Genomic DNA, 13846 nt, shown 5'->3' on the forward strand with positions numbered 1-13846 from the left:
TTTGTTTAAATGATTTTCTGTTCAATCTTCATGTCCTAGGACTGGGTTGAGCTTTCTGTTTGATTATATATTAATAACCTAATGTCATCATGAAACAATACAATGTTTGGTTCAGGATTTGGGGCCCAGTGGGAAACCAGGGACTAGAAAGCATTATTACATATCTAAAAAATATATATATTACTATTTTTGTCATCGATCATATGCACTCATCTAACTCTATAGTTACATTTATCACATTTTTTATTATTTTGTGAAGTTTTATACTATCTTATATCCTCTTTATTGGACTGAAGACTACTTAAAATGATAAAAGACCGTGTGTTAAGAAAGCGAGGTTTTTATTTTGTCTCTGCTATGTCCTAAACTCTTTAAACAGTGCCAGGATTAGGGCCAGCCTTCCTCTGAGAGTCAGAATGTGGAGTAACCCCAATATTATCATGGGGAAATGTAAGGTCTGTTTCTGGTCCCAAGGTCAGTGGCAATGGTAGATATCTGTCGCAGGAACAGCCAAGATACAATCTCAATGAGAACTGAATTTTTTTTTTCTTTTTTAGTCAGTAGCCAGTTCTGTGGCTAGACCAGGCATTCCTGAGTGTCAAAAGTGGTAAAAGTACTCAGAATACCAACTAGCATTCTAAGGTCAGTGTTATTGGTTGTATTCTTGTTGCAATCCATCTCCCAAATGGAAAAAATAAAATATTTCTACAATTAAAAACAAAACACAGGGGCACATGGATGGCTCAGTGGGTTAAAGCTTCTGCTAAGGTCATGATCCCAGGGTCCTGAGATTGAGTCCCACATCAGGCTCTCTGCTCAACAGGGAGCCTGCTTCCTCCTCTCTCTCTCTCTGCCTGCCTCTCTGCCTACTTGTAATATTTGTCTGTCAAATAAATAAATAAAATCTTTGAAAAAAATAAAAACAAAATACATTCCACATGATTTGAAGTTTCCCATTTATGTCAAAAAATTTTAAAGCACCAATACCAATAATATTATCAATTATGATTATATTCAAAGTAAATGTTTAAGGCATAGATAAGATTCACGCCAAATTCATGTTAGTGTTTGCTTCAGCAGAGGAAGGAAACTTTACAGAATTGGGAAAAGGATTTATTATATGTTATATTTGTCTATATATATGTATATATATATATATAAAATTATATGTTCTCACTTCTTAAAATATAAATCTGTTTTGGGGCACTTGGGTTACTCAGTTGTTTAAGTGGCTGCCTTCAGCTCAGGTCATGATCCCAGGGTCCTGAAATCAAGCCCTGCATCAAGCTCCCTGCTAGGCAGGAAGTCTGCTTCTCTCCCCGCCCCCCCCCCGCTTGTGTTCCCTCTCTTGCTGTATCTCTCTCTGTCAAATAAATAAATAAAATCTTAATAAAGAAATAAATGAATAAATAATAAATATATAAATCTATTTCTAAAGGAAGTATGCCAAAATGTTTTGTTTGTTAAATATTGACATAGTTGATTTTGCACAAAAGTAAACAAATGTTATGTTTTATATACTTTCTGTATCATGTTTTAATTTTTCAAAATAAATAAAAATACAATGAAATTTTAAAACACCATTATAGCTGATTTATTACAATGTTTTCAATATTGAACATATTTAAGAAATATGTATATGCAATATGCAAGGACATAAAACATCTGAATAATACAACTAAGAAGCTTGATAATAGAGAAAACTTTAAATTTTGTATTTTATAGAAACTATACATTCTTTTCTTAATAGAAAGTTTCAGTAAACCAATTACCATTGGAGAGATAAGGTTGATTAAGGATCTTCCATCAAAATTGTCACCAGGATTAAATTGTTTTATAGCTTGGTACTAGCTAATTTTAAAAGAACAACTGGAATTTTAATAAAAGTTTTAGACAAAGAACAAGTAATTATAATGTGTTTTAGAGCTAATTCAGACCACAAAAAAAGACAGAAAATTCACCAATTCATTTTTAAAGCTAGCACAATTTTAAAAACAGAATTTGATAAAGACAGGGGGTGTTATATGTAAACAATGAATCCTGGAACACTACATCAAAAACTAATGATGTATTGTATGCTGACTAACATAATATAATTTTTAAAAAATGAAAAAAATACAATTTCAGTTTGAAGTGTAAATTGAATAATTCTAAAAAATATTGGTAAATAAAATCTAGCTATGTATCAAATGATTATTTGATTATTATAAGATGACTAAGTAAGATTTATTCCAGAAACACAAATTTGGTTCAGCATCAAATACCTAGTCCTCTAATTCATTACATTGACAAATTAAAGGAAAACAAAATCATATGATTTTTTCAATGGATGCTGAAAGACATCTGATAAATTCCAGAAGCCACTTTCAGTAAGTCTCCTAATGTGAAACAGGAATGGAGAAAAATGGAATAAAAGAAACTCCTTAAACATTTTAAGGGTTAATGACTATTTACCAATAACCAAAACCAAACATTAATAGGAAACACTAAAGACAATTCCATGAAAATTAATACCAGATGAGCATATCTGTCATAATTATTATTAAACATTATTTTGAATAAATAAAATTATCACTATTTGCAGGTGAAATGATTGTATACCTAGAAGATTGAAATTATTCTTTTAAAAAGTATAAGAGAATTTATGAAATTAATTCTGTATTTTACCTATATTGTCAAAAATAAGAAGTTAAAAATAAAGAGGAAAAAATGTCCAATTCAAAATGTGATAAAGCCTGTAAAAATATTTAAAAACAAATTTAATCAGATATAATGGATCCATATGAAGAACATTACAAAAACAAAACCAAAAGATTTTAATGAGCTACCAAAATTCTTGAATGGCAAGAGTTAATATCATTAAAGTTGTGTTCTAAATAGAAATGTTGAAATGTATCACAATTCTAAGATATCAGAATTTTTGAAATGTGGAAAGAATGCTTTCAATTTTCAAAGAAAAATTAATTTCTAGAACAATTTATATAAAAGAAGAAATGGGGAAAAAAAGAAACATTTAATGAGAGGTAACTTGCTTTACCAGAGTTCAAAATTCATGGTCAAGCCACTATAGTTAAACGACAGGATACTGGTTCACAGACTGAAAAATGGGTGGCATATTTAATATAAATGATAGCATAATCATGAATCCAATGTGAACAAAATGTATATTTGAAATTTTATCTTATACCATATATAAAATAAACTCCAGATGGCTCAAACAGCTAAAACCTTAAAATTAATTAAAATTTTAGAAAAAGATATAAGTGACTATTTTTATGACTTGGGTTGGGGGCACTCATCTGAAAAATATATGAAACCAAAAAACTTAAAAGGAGGTAGCAGTCTATCTAAAAATTAAAAACAACAATGTAAGAACCTATAAAGTAAAAGATACTACCACTAAAGTCAAGATCAGTGATAGAATGGAAAAAAATACAGATTGGCTACAAATGATTAATCTGTATCCTAGAGAAATATAAGAAGAATTCCTAGAAATGTATAAGAAAAGGAACAAAGATTCAATAGATAAATGAGCAAAGGATACATATCGGCAAATCACAAAAGAGAAAAATCCAAACAGTTAAAAAAACAAAACTCCTTGAATTTGTCAATTAAAAAATTACTATTTAATGTTTCACCCTCCGGATTTGCAAACTTGAAAGAGTACTGGACAGGATAATGGGAAATTAGCACTTTCATTTTGTATAGTAATTTTTTAATATTACTTAAAATTAAATATATCCCTACCTAGCAATCCCATTTCTGGGAATCTACCCAATAGAAATAAAATCACCAGTATTTATTGCAGCAGTGCTATGGTCAAAAAAGGAAAGGAAATAATTTAAGTGACCATCAGTGATAGAATGCCTGAATATCTTTTTGGTATATAAATGTACTGTATAGGCAGCTGCTAGAGGGAAGGAGAGAAAGAAGAAGAGGGGAAAAGGTGATTTATTTAATAAATGTGATGGCTTAATCAGGCACCTGATGTGAACAGAATGCATAATTTGACCTCTGTGTTATAACAAATACAAAGTAAATTCCAGGGGCAGAGGGGAACTGGGAGAGGACAAGAGGGGGTAGAGGGGGAGAGAGAGAGAGAGAGAGAGAGACTTGCAGCTACTGATTAGAACAGATATCATGGATATTCCAAATGTGAAAAGCAATTACAGAGAAATGATGTGGCTTTTCATTTTTACAGAAGAGACTACAACAAACTTTCTGTAAGTGGATGGGGAAAACGTGTAAGGTTATATATCATGTTCTTAACACTTGTTACCTGGAAAGAAGAAAGGGGAGATAATAAAATGGGAGAAAGGATCTTGTGTGGAGTTACACCACTGATTTTTCTTTAGTTTTTCATTGTTCCAATGGTAATGAATACTTTTCAGTTTTCTATTAACACCCAAATTAAATATTCAATTATACAACAAAGCCATATCAAAAGTACCAGTGTACCCTTGGGACAAAACTGTGGGACTAGTCGTTGTAAGATTTGGAGGCACAAAAGTAAAAAGTAATAATAAATTCCTGAACCTCTGACACCATTCTGTTCCAAAAATTCACAATTACAAGAACATGACGTTTTACATTTAATAGTTCCATGACTTTTGCAAAGAGCACAATGAATTTAGGGGGTTTTCACCAAGCCATATACATAAATGTGAATATCATCATCAAACTTAATGAAGTAGACGGATGGCTTGGCCACCACTTGATGGATAAATATGCCGGTTCTCTTGGACCCATCATCTTTGGCGTGTTCCACTTGCTTGCCCACGAGGCTGTCGACCACTTCTCCAGGCTCCCGTTCTGCTGTAGGGAAATAGTAGTTGGAATCTGGAATGATGCGCAGGTCACCGTCTTTGTAGTCATCCAGCAGCGTGTACATATAAAGGACAGGATCTTTCTCATAAGTTATGTAAAACCAAGTGTCCATCACAGGAGCTCGCGCCAGAACCATGCCCTTCCATTCATCTTTCGTACCATGCTCACCCTCAAACACATGCCCCACTGCTTTGCCAATCAGGGAATCCGCCAGGCGCGAATCAATGTGAGGAGTTGGCACTCTTTCAGGAAGGATTTCTAACGCTAAAACTCTCTTATCTAGGTGCAGCTCTAGACCATACACACTATCTTTGCCATCATATTTGATGATGTAGAGAGTGGGCTTCACGGAAACCTGCTCGAGCACAGTGCCCTTCCACTGCTCCACGGGCTCATTGCCTTCCTTCCAGCCGTGCTGAATGCGGCAGCCCACGATGTTCCTACGCGTGAGGAAAGTGGGCTTGCGCCGCTGCTTCCTGTGGGTGTGCCTTTTCTTCATCAGGTATGCAGAGACGCCATCTACACCCATCGGGGGCACAGTTGGGGGTGACATGGCTCAGGGTTTAAGGAGGCTCAAGCAAAGCTGCCACTTCCTCAGTTAAGATGACAAAAAGTCAACACTACCCAAAATGAGATATTTTTTCGTGATCTCTGGGTCTTTCCTCCTTTCCCCAAGTGCAAGGCTCTCCCCAAGTCTTGACAGAAACGTTCTAACTCTGACCGTGGGCAATGGAACAGCGTGGACCTTTTGACAGTGTTCTCCTTTCCCGCCCAGGAGAGGTGTCTGCAGCAGTGGCGGCTGCCGCAGCAGATGGCGGGCTAGCTTGTACTGCTTACGCCTCGCACCCACCCTGACTCCCAACCCGAGTCCCAGAATTGACCACTTAGCTGTTATCGCTGGTGCTGAAGCTGCAAAAACGGTGATTGAGAAGACGACAGGAAATGTAGTCAAGGGATAAGAGAGATGACTGCAGCAGCAAAGGAGCAGGCAGCGGTGGGTCTCTGACAAATCCGCGCGGCCTCGGCTTCGCAACGCTGCTCTGCCCGGCCTAGCTCTGGCGCCGGGGTTTTTGCTTTTTTCAGGAATCCGACCCCTTAGAGCCCGCCTGCGCCTAGGCCCCGCCCCCTGCCATTCCGCCTTCCGCTGGGCCTGCAGTGACTGGGCGGGTCAGTGCGCGCACCCGCGTTCAGTACGCAGTCACAGTCTCTCCTTCATTTCCTCACGCGCTCCCTGACCGCTTCCCTCAGACTGGAGCCAGAAAGGCCGGCTCCCCTGCTCTTTCTTTCTGGCCGCCTTTCTCCCGTCAGCGTTCTCCACAGCCACTCCATCTGCTTTCTATCTTACAGGAATTCCTTACAAAGACTTTACAAAATAATATCTAATACACACATAAACAGAGTTTGTACATACAAATTATTTTCTTTCAGTTTAAGAAATATGAGAGCAGTGAAGAAAAAGCCCACCATATTGATCCAAACTCTCCTTTTTATTTTCTACCTGATCATTCCCAGTAATGCTTTTTTAAATTATCTTCTTTTCTGAATGTAAAAGAAATGTAGTGACATGGAGAATTTCTGAAATTCAGTGGAATAAAAGACAAAACTAACTTTGATCTTACCATCTAGACATACAGCAAAATGTTAGTTCTGATTTCTTCTTTATATTTTACAAAATTGTGAGATTTCATACTTTTATGGCTTATTTTTTCCCAATTTATATCAAGAGCATTTTCCAAGTTTATCAAATACTCTGGAAACATGATTTTTAATTGCCCCATAATGTTTCTTTGTGTGGATGGTCCATTATTTGTGCTAAATGACCTATGACAAAATAGGTAATGAAGCTATTTTACCTTCATATATGGACTTATTGAACTAGTATAAACCAAATTTTCAAATAATATTTAATGTCATGGGAATCCACATATGAGATAAGGACAACGTGTGAAAAAGTAGGCTATTGAGACAAAATTATGGAGAGAGAAACAACTTTATTGTGAAAAAAATGAAAGGGCTTCTGTTGTATATATTTGTTTTTTCTGATTATAGGACTACTGCATCTTCCTATGGAAAATCTGAAAGATAGAAAAGAAAGTGTCTGTAATTTCATCTACCTCAAGTCACAGGGTTGTTATGAGGATTAAATGGTAATGTCTGTAAAACTTTTAGCCCTGTATCCTACATTACGAGATGATAATTAAAGCCAGGGAAGTCTACTCCCTAATTCTCATTCCTCCATCCTTCACTGGTGAGAAGACAATACCTCATGTCCTTACAGGTAAAATAAAGGTCATCATTTTATATAGAAATGTAGAAAAGCAGGAGAGAGAGCTGCAAAATGAAAATACTGGCTGCCTCCACATTTCATTCCTTCCAAGGCAGGAACAGAAAAAAACCTAGTCCTTGTACCATTTAATAGCTAAAAGAGCAGAATGTTCTGGATGTCCAATTTCCCGTGTTTCCCAAGCCAAGGACTTTGAAGATGGGATGATTCTTCAATACTACACATTGAAAAAGTAATTCTGAGGAAGCAAGAAACTTACATACACTAAACTTCTAAACTCTTTGGAATGTCATAGTGAGCGGCACCGGGGTGCCTAAGTTGGTTGGACTACTGCCTTCGGCTCAGGTCATGATTCCCAGGTCCTGGGATCAAGCCCTGCATTGGGTTCCGAGATCCTCAGGGAGCCTGCTTCTCTATTCCCCTCTGCCTGCCATTCTCCCTCTTTGTGCTTTCTCTGTCAAATAAATAAGATCTTTTTAAAAAAGAATGTCACAGTGGTCTGTATATATTCACATACATATACAACTTACACACTGAAAGAAGGCATGTGCAAATGTCATGTGATTATGATCCACAAAAAAAGTGTGTGTGTGTGTGTGTGTTTGTGTGTGTGTGTGTGTGTGTGTGTGTGTGTGTGTTAATCTCCTATACCAAGATGTGCCAAGTTCCTTTTGCTTAAAAACAGCAGTTGACATGTACGGACGACCACACACAGGTCGCACAAATGGAGGCCAAACAATTCAATCAGACCCTTCGGTTACATAGTTCCATGGAATTCTTGCTCACAAGCCCACAAAGCAGCGTGAGAAGGCAATTTCTTATATATTTTCTTCTCTAAAACTATGATTCTAATGTTAAGTCATTACCTAACATTACCTAACAGGGATTCAGTGGACCTTACCATACTACGATATAATGTATATTTTGTATATCTGCCCACTCAACTATAAAACCATCAGGAAATAACTTTTATCTTGCATCTCAAGTATCTTACACAGAGTAGGTACTCAATAATTTTTTATGAAATAAGTGGTTTTAGCTGCTCTGCTCCAATACAAAGAAACCCTCCCTAATGAAGCAGGTACTCTGACACAACCTCTACAGATTAAAATCCTAGTGACTTAAAATCTCACTTAGCAGCTTGATTTATCCCTTCAAAACGTGCAGATCACTGGCCCTGTGAATGTGTCCAGAAATCTGAAAATGATTAGGAGAGCACCATCAACCTACAATACATGGATAATAATAACATTTACCTCAAAGGATAAATGTAAATATTAAAATAAATAAAAGTAATTTTTTTAACACATGAACCAACTCCTGGTAAGTACTTGTGGTCTTCTAAGAAGTCATCCCCTAAAATATGTCCTTTTTCCTACCAGGTCTGTCTACAAACCCCCTAGATCATGTCCCATCTCTAAACCTTTGCTCTATTTTACATTCAATATATCTTTTTTTTTTTTTAATTTAACTACTCAACATATAGAACATCATTAGTTTTTGATGTAGTGTTGTGTATAACACCCAGGGCTCATCATATCACATGTCCTCCTTGATGCTCATCACCTCTTGGTCAGGACCTGAGTGTAAACTGAAAAGGCACAGTGGCAAGGATTTGTCCCTTATAGCCAGTTTCAGAGCAGTGTTTCAAGTGTTGTAATTTTCTGGAAGCCCAAATTCTGGATAAATAAAACATTACTGAAAATAAATTGTGAGATATAGTTATAATCTATAATTGGATGGGGGTGGAGATAGGCATAAATACTTTTAATTTCATTGTACAAGCTAGATTATAATACATGCATGCTATGACATGTATAAATTAAATACTGGGGACCAAAGGAGGTAGTAATTTATTATGGCTGGGAGATGAGAAAAGACAACTTAAGGGACACCTGGGTGCCTCAGTCATTAAGTGGCTGCCTTCGGCTCAGGTCATGATCCCAGAGTCCTGGGATCGAGCCCCACATTAGGCTCCCTGCTCAGCGGGAAACCCGATTCTCCCTCTGCCCATTCCTCCTGCTTGTACCCTTTCTCACTCTCTCTCTTTCTGTCAAATAAATAAATAAAATCTTAAAAAAAAGACAACTTGAAAGAGTAGGAAAACAAAAGGAAGACATTCAGAAGGTGGTAGAATATTGAGGCCTTTTCAGTCTAAGTCAGCTGAAGGAAAGGCACAGAGGGATGCATGAGCATAGGATATATGAAAAACTGGTCAGAAGATGGTGGTTAGAGCACAGAGTATGTAAGACTAAGAAACAGGGTATGTGGTTTGTGGTGGGAAACAAAGTTAGTTGACAGCCTGAAATGCAGGGAATTGATCTTCCATCTACTGCAGGATTTTGATCTCTCCATGGCTGAGTGGGAGCAGATGATGTTCCAATTCCTCTGATGTAGTGTTGGCAGGAATCAACTAGACAGCTGATATTCCATGACCTATCTGGCAGAACTGGGCAGTGATTCCCTAGGATGGCAGTGTTTCCTTAATATGGCAGAGCTTCCCTGTCAGAGTAGTTAGTATAAGAGGATCTGAGCACAGAACTTATCTCCCTCACCCCCACAGTCAACAGAAACAAGCAGTGTGGTGTTTTAACTTTCTTATGTAGTGTCAGTGAGGTTTAATAATACACTGTTCCTCCACCCTTAGCTGATGGTATAAGGTAGTGTTGGTGACCTGTATTCTATAGCCTCTTCTCACCCTGCCCCCATATCAACACAACAGCAATGGAACTATGAATAACACAGAACAAGGCAGGGCAAGACAACATTCTAGTTTCCAACACTCTTGGAGTTAGTGAAAAACAGTGAGGAACTGAAATTACATCCCTATCTACCATCAGTGAGACTGAATGAGGAGAACAAGATGGGAATACATGGTACCCAAATTTCCTTACACCCTGGTGTTAGTGAGGCACAAAGGTTAGATAAACTTCCACATCTACATCTACTTGGAGGCAGTGAGATGGTATGAGTCAGTACCCATCTATCACCATGAAGGTATTGGCAGATCTGACAAGTGTGTTAAATCTCTATTTCACACATGTGCAATGAGGTAGTGTGAGTCAGTGTTCCACTTTTGCAAAAGGGGTGTCAGGAAATCCCACTAGACATTGACATGTACGCACACTTGGCCATCCAGGTACATCACAACAGGAAGGCTCTCTGATAAAAAAAAAAAAAAAAAAAAAAGACTACAGCGCCGCATATTATAATATTGAAAATGATAAGAATTTGATGAAAATAACAAGTCATACAAAGATCAAGGGAAATCACAACTTGAATGATGGAAGAAAATCAATAGATATCAAGATTGAGATAAATCAATTATTGAAATAATCTGGAAGAGATTTTAAAGCATCTATCACAAAAAGGCTTTAGTAAGCAATTGTTAATTATCTTGAAAACCACAGCAAACAAATGGAAGGTATTTAAAAAAGACCAAACAGAAACTTTAGAATAGAAAATAAAATGATCAAAATAAAGATCTCCTAGAATTGGAAAATTTTTAAAAAATGGTTCCAGTATAATACATTTATTAAGATTCATTTATTTATTTGAGAGGCTAAGAAAGAGAGAGTGAGGGGGAAGGGGAAGAGACTCTCAAGAAGACTCTGAAATAAACATGGAGCTGCTGTGGGACTTGATTTCATTATCCTGAGATCATGACCTGAACTGAAATCAAGAGTTGGATGTTTAACCAAGAGAGCCACCCTGGAGCCCCTACATTGTTATATTGACAACAGGTGTACATTATAGTGATTCGATAATTCCATATATCACCCAGTACTTATCATGACAAGCACACTCCTTAATCTATATCACCTACTTCACCCTGCCACCACCCAACTTCCCTATGGTAAACATCAGTTTGTCTGATAATTAACAGTCTGTTTTTTTTTTTTTTTTATTTCTCTCTCTCTTTCTCCCTGTCTGATCATTTCTTTTGTTTCATGAATTCCACATATGAATGAAATCATATAGATTTTTTTTTAACTTTCTCTGACTGAATTTTTTCACATAACATTTTACTCTATCTCCTCCATATCACGGCAAAGAACAAGATTTCATTTCTGAATATGGCCAAATAATATTCCATTGTTATACTTATTGTATATAAGTACCATGTTATTTTTAATTAATTAATTAATTTTCAGCATAGCAGTATTCATTGTTTTTGCACCACACCCAGTGCTCCCTGCAATCTGTGCCCTCTCTAATACCCACCACCTGGTTCCCCCAACCTCCCACCCCTCGCTGCTTCAAACTCCTCAGATTGTTTTTCAGAGTCCATAGTGTCTCATGGTTCACCTCCCCTTCCAATTTTCCCTAACTCCCTTCTCCTCTCTAACTCCCCTTGTCCTCCATGTTATTTGTTATGCTCCACAAATAAGTGAAACCATATGATAATTGACTCTCTCTGCTTGACTTATTTCACTCAGCATAATCTCTTCTAGTCCCGTCCATGTTGCTACAAAAGTTGGGTATTCGTCCTTTCTGATGGAGGCATAATACTCCATAGTATACCTCATGTATAAGAATTTATGATATGAGAATCGCTACTCTGGCCTTCTTTTCAGGCCCATTGGCATAAAAGATGCTTCTCCATCCCTTCACTTTCAGTCTGTGTGTATCTTTAGGTTCAAAATGGGTCTCTTGTAGACAACATATGGATGGGTCCTGTTGTTTTATCCAATCTGCAACTCTGTGTCATTGTCATTTGATGGGCGCATTTAGGCCGTTCACATAGAGAGTGATTATTGACAGATATGTTTTTATTAACATCGTGTTACCTTTGAAGTCTTTCTTTCTGTAGATTGTCTCTGTATTTCTGTTCAATGCTATTCTTAGGCCTTTTCCTCTTTTATAGAATCCCCCTTAATATTTCCTGCAGTGTCGGCTTGGTGGTTGCATAGTCTTTTAAGCCTTGCCGGTCTTGGAAACTCTTTAACTCTCCATCCATTTTGAATGTCAGTCTTGCTGGATAAAGTATTCTTGGATACATGTTCTTCTCATTTAGTGCCCTGAATATATCTTGCCAGGCCTTTCTGGCTTGCCAGGTCTCTGTGGACAGGTCTGATGTTATTCTGATGGGCTTTCCTCTGTGAGTAAGCAGCCTCTTTGTCCTAGCTGCTTTCAAAAGATTATATCTACAATTATGATTCCTCAATTTGACTATCAGGTGTCTTGATGTTTTTTTTGTTTTGTTTTGTTTTTTTTTTGAATCTATAATCTTGGGTGGAGACCTTTCGGCCTCTAGTACATGAACGCTGGTTCCATTCGTGAGATTGGGAAAATTTTCATGAAGAACTTGTTCCAGTATATCTTCTAGACTTCTTTCTTTCTCCTCCCCTACAGGGATTCCAATAATTCTGACGTTGGAACGTTTCATGGCATCATTTATTTCCCTGATTCTGTTTTTGTGGCTTCTAAGCTGTTTGTTCCAGGCTTCCTCTTGATCCTTTCTCTCTATCTGTTTGTCCTCCAGATCACTAATTCTATCTTCTGTCTCAGTTATCCTAGCTTTGAGAGAATTTAGATTAGATTGGAACTCATTGAGAGCATTGTAAACGTCAGCCCTGGTAGCTTTTAGCTCGGCCCTAACATTGTGAACATTCTGTCTGGTCGCTTTCAGCTCAGCCCTAATCAATTCCATTTGGTTATCCATGGCTTTCTCCAACCTAGCTATTGCCTGGATAATTGTTAGCCTGAATTCTCTTTCCAACATATTGTCTATGTTGATAGCTGTTAGCTCTGTTGCAGAAGGTTCATCCTCTGTGTTTTTCTTCTGTTGGGCATTCCTCCTCCTAGTCATTTTGGTGAGAGGTGACTAAGCGGATGTAGCTGGATGTATTGACCATGGTGCAGTCAAAGTGCACCCTGGAACACTTCTGAGGAATCAGGATTCCCCACCCAAATGAAAGAAAAAAGAAAAGAACAAGAAAAAGAGAGAGAGAGAGAGAGAGAGAGGAATGAAAGGGAAGATAAAAGAGAAGGTTCAGCCCAAATGGGCCCCAAGGTAAGATATATGAAGTATACAAACAAAAACAGACAAACAAAAAGACTGATAAAAGTATATGACAAAAGAAAAAAATATATATATAAGCAAATAAAGGAAGAACCTCGTCAAAAAGAACCCCAAGTGTAAGATTTATATACTATTAGGACAAACACAAAAACACAGAAACACTGGTGGAAGAAAAAGATGGGAGAGTGGTTATAAATTTTCAGTGTGGGTGAGGAAGGTTGTTTTGATTCTTCCTGGATGTATTTTGATATCTTTGCTAAAGGACTCAACTTTCCTAAGAAAAAGGCAGATTAAAAATTGGTTTACCTATAGGGGTAGTATTGATTGGGGAAAGGGGATTACTTTGAATTTTAATTCTATATGAATATCAGAAAATAAAAATAAAAAAGGAATAAACTAGACTAAATTAAAGTAAATTTTTTTAAAAAAATTAAAAAATAGAAATGCAAAAGAAAAACACAGGTGTATGTATCAAAAAGTTTAGTTTAGAAAGTTATTATGGAATTTGATGTACTGGGCAGCTCACTGTGATGGTAAATAGGTTAAAAATTATCTATATTTTAAAAATGAGCCAGAATAGTGGGAACAAATTAAAAATAAAAGTTGTCCTATGAAGTAGTGGTGGTTGTTCTCTTGTAGTCTTTTTTTTTTTTTTTTCTTTCCTGGTTGGTTTTTTTGGGGGAGGGGCCTGCCACGTGGGTTTTCAGTCA

The 13846-nt window shown here is 36.9% G+C and overlaps 1 protein-coding gene across 1 annotated transcript; it reads right to left on the reverse strand.

Annotated features, from left to right (window-relative positions):
* Nucleotides 1-3567: 3567 nt before the first annotated feature.
* SPIN4 (spindlin family member 4) lies at nucleotides 3568-5826 on the reverse strand. Its single transcript, XM_044234850.1, has one exon. It carries the CDS (start codon nucleotides 5378-5380, stop codon nucleotides 4631-4633), a length of 750 nt encoding a protein of 249 aa, XP_044090785.1. The 5' UTR covers nucleotides 5381-5826; the 3' UTR covers nucleotides 3568-4630.
* Nucleotides 5827-13846: the final 8020 nt, after the last annotated feature.

The sequence above is a fragment of the Neovison vison genome, chromosome X (assembly GCF_020171115.1).
Source record: "Neovison vison isolate M4711 chromosome X, ASM_NN_V1, whole genome shotgun sequence".
NCBI lineage: Eukaryota > Metazoa > Chordata > Mammalia > Carnivora > Mustelidae > Neogale > Neogale vison.

Excerpts from the sequence above, each read along its gene's own strand:
- SPIN4 (XM_044234850.1), bottom strand. The coding sequence starts at position 5,380 with ATGTCACCCCCAACTGTGCCCCCGATGGGTGTAGATGGCGTCTCTGCA.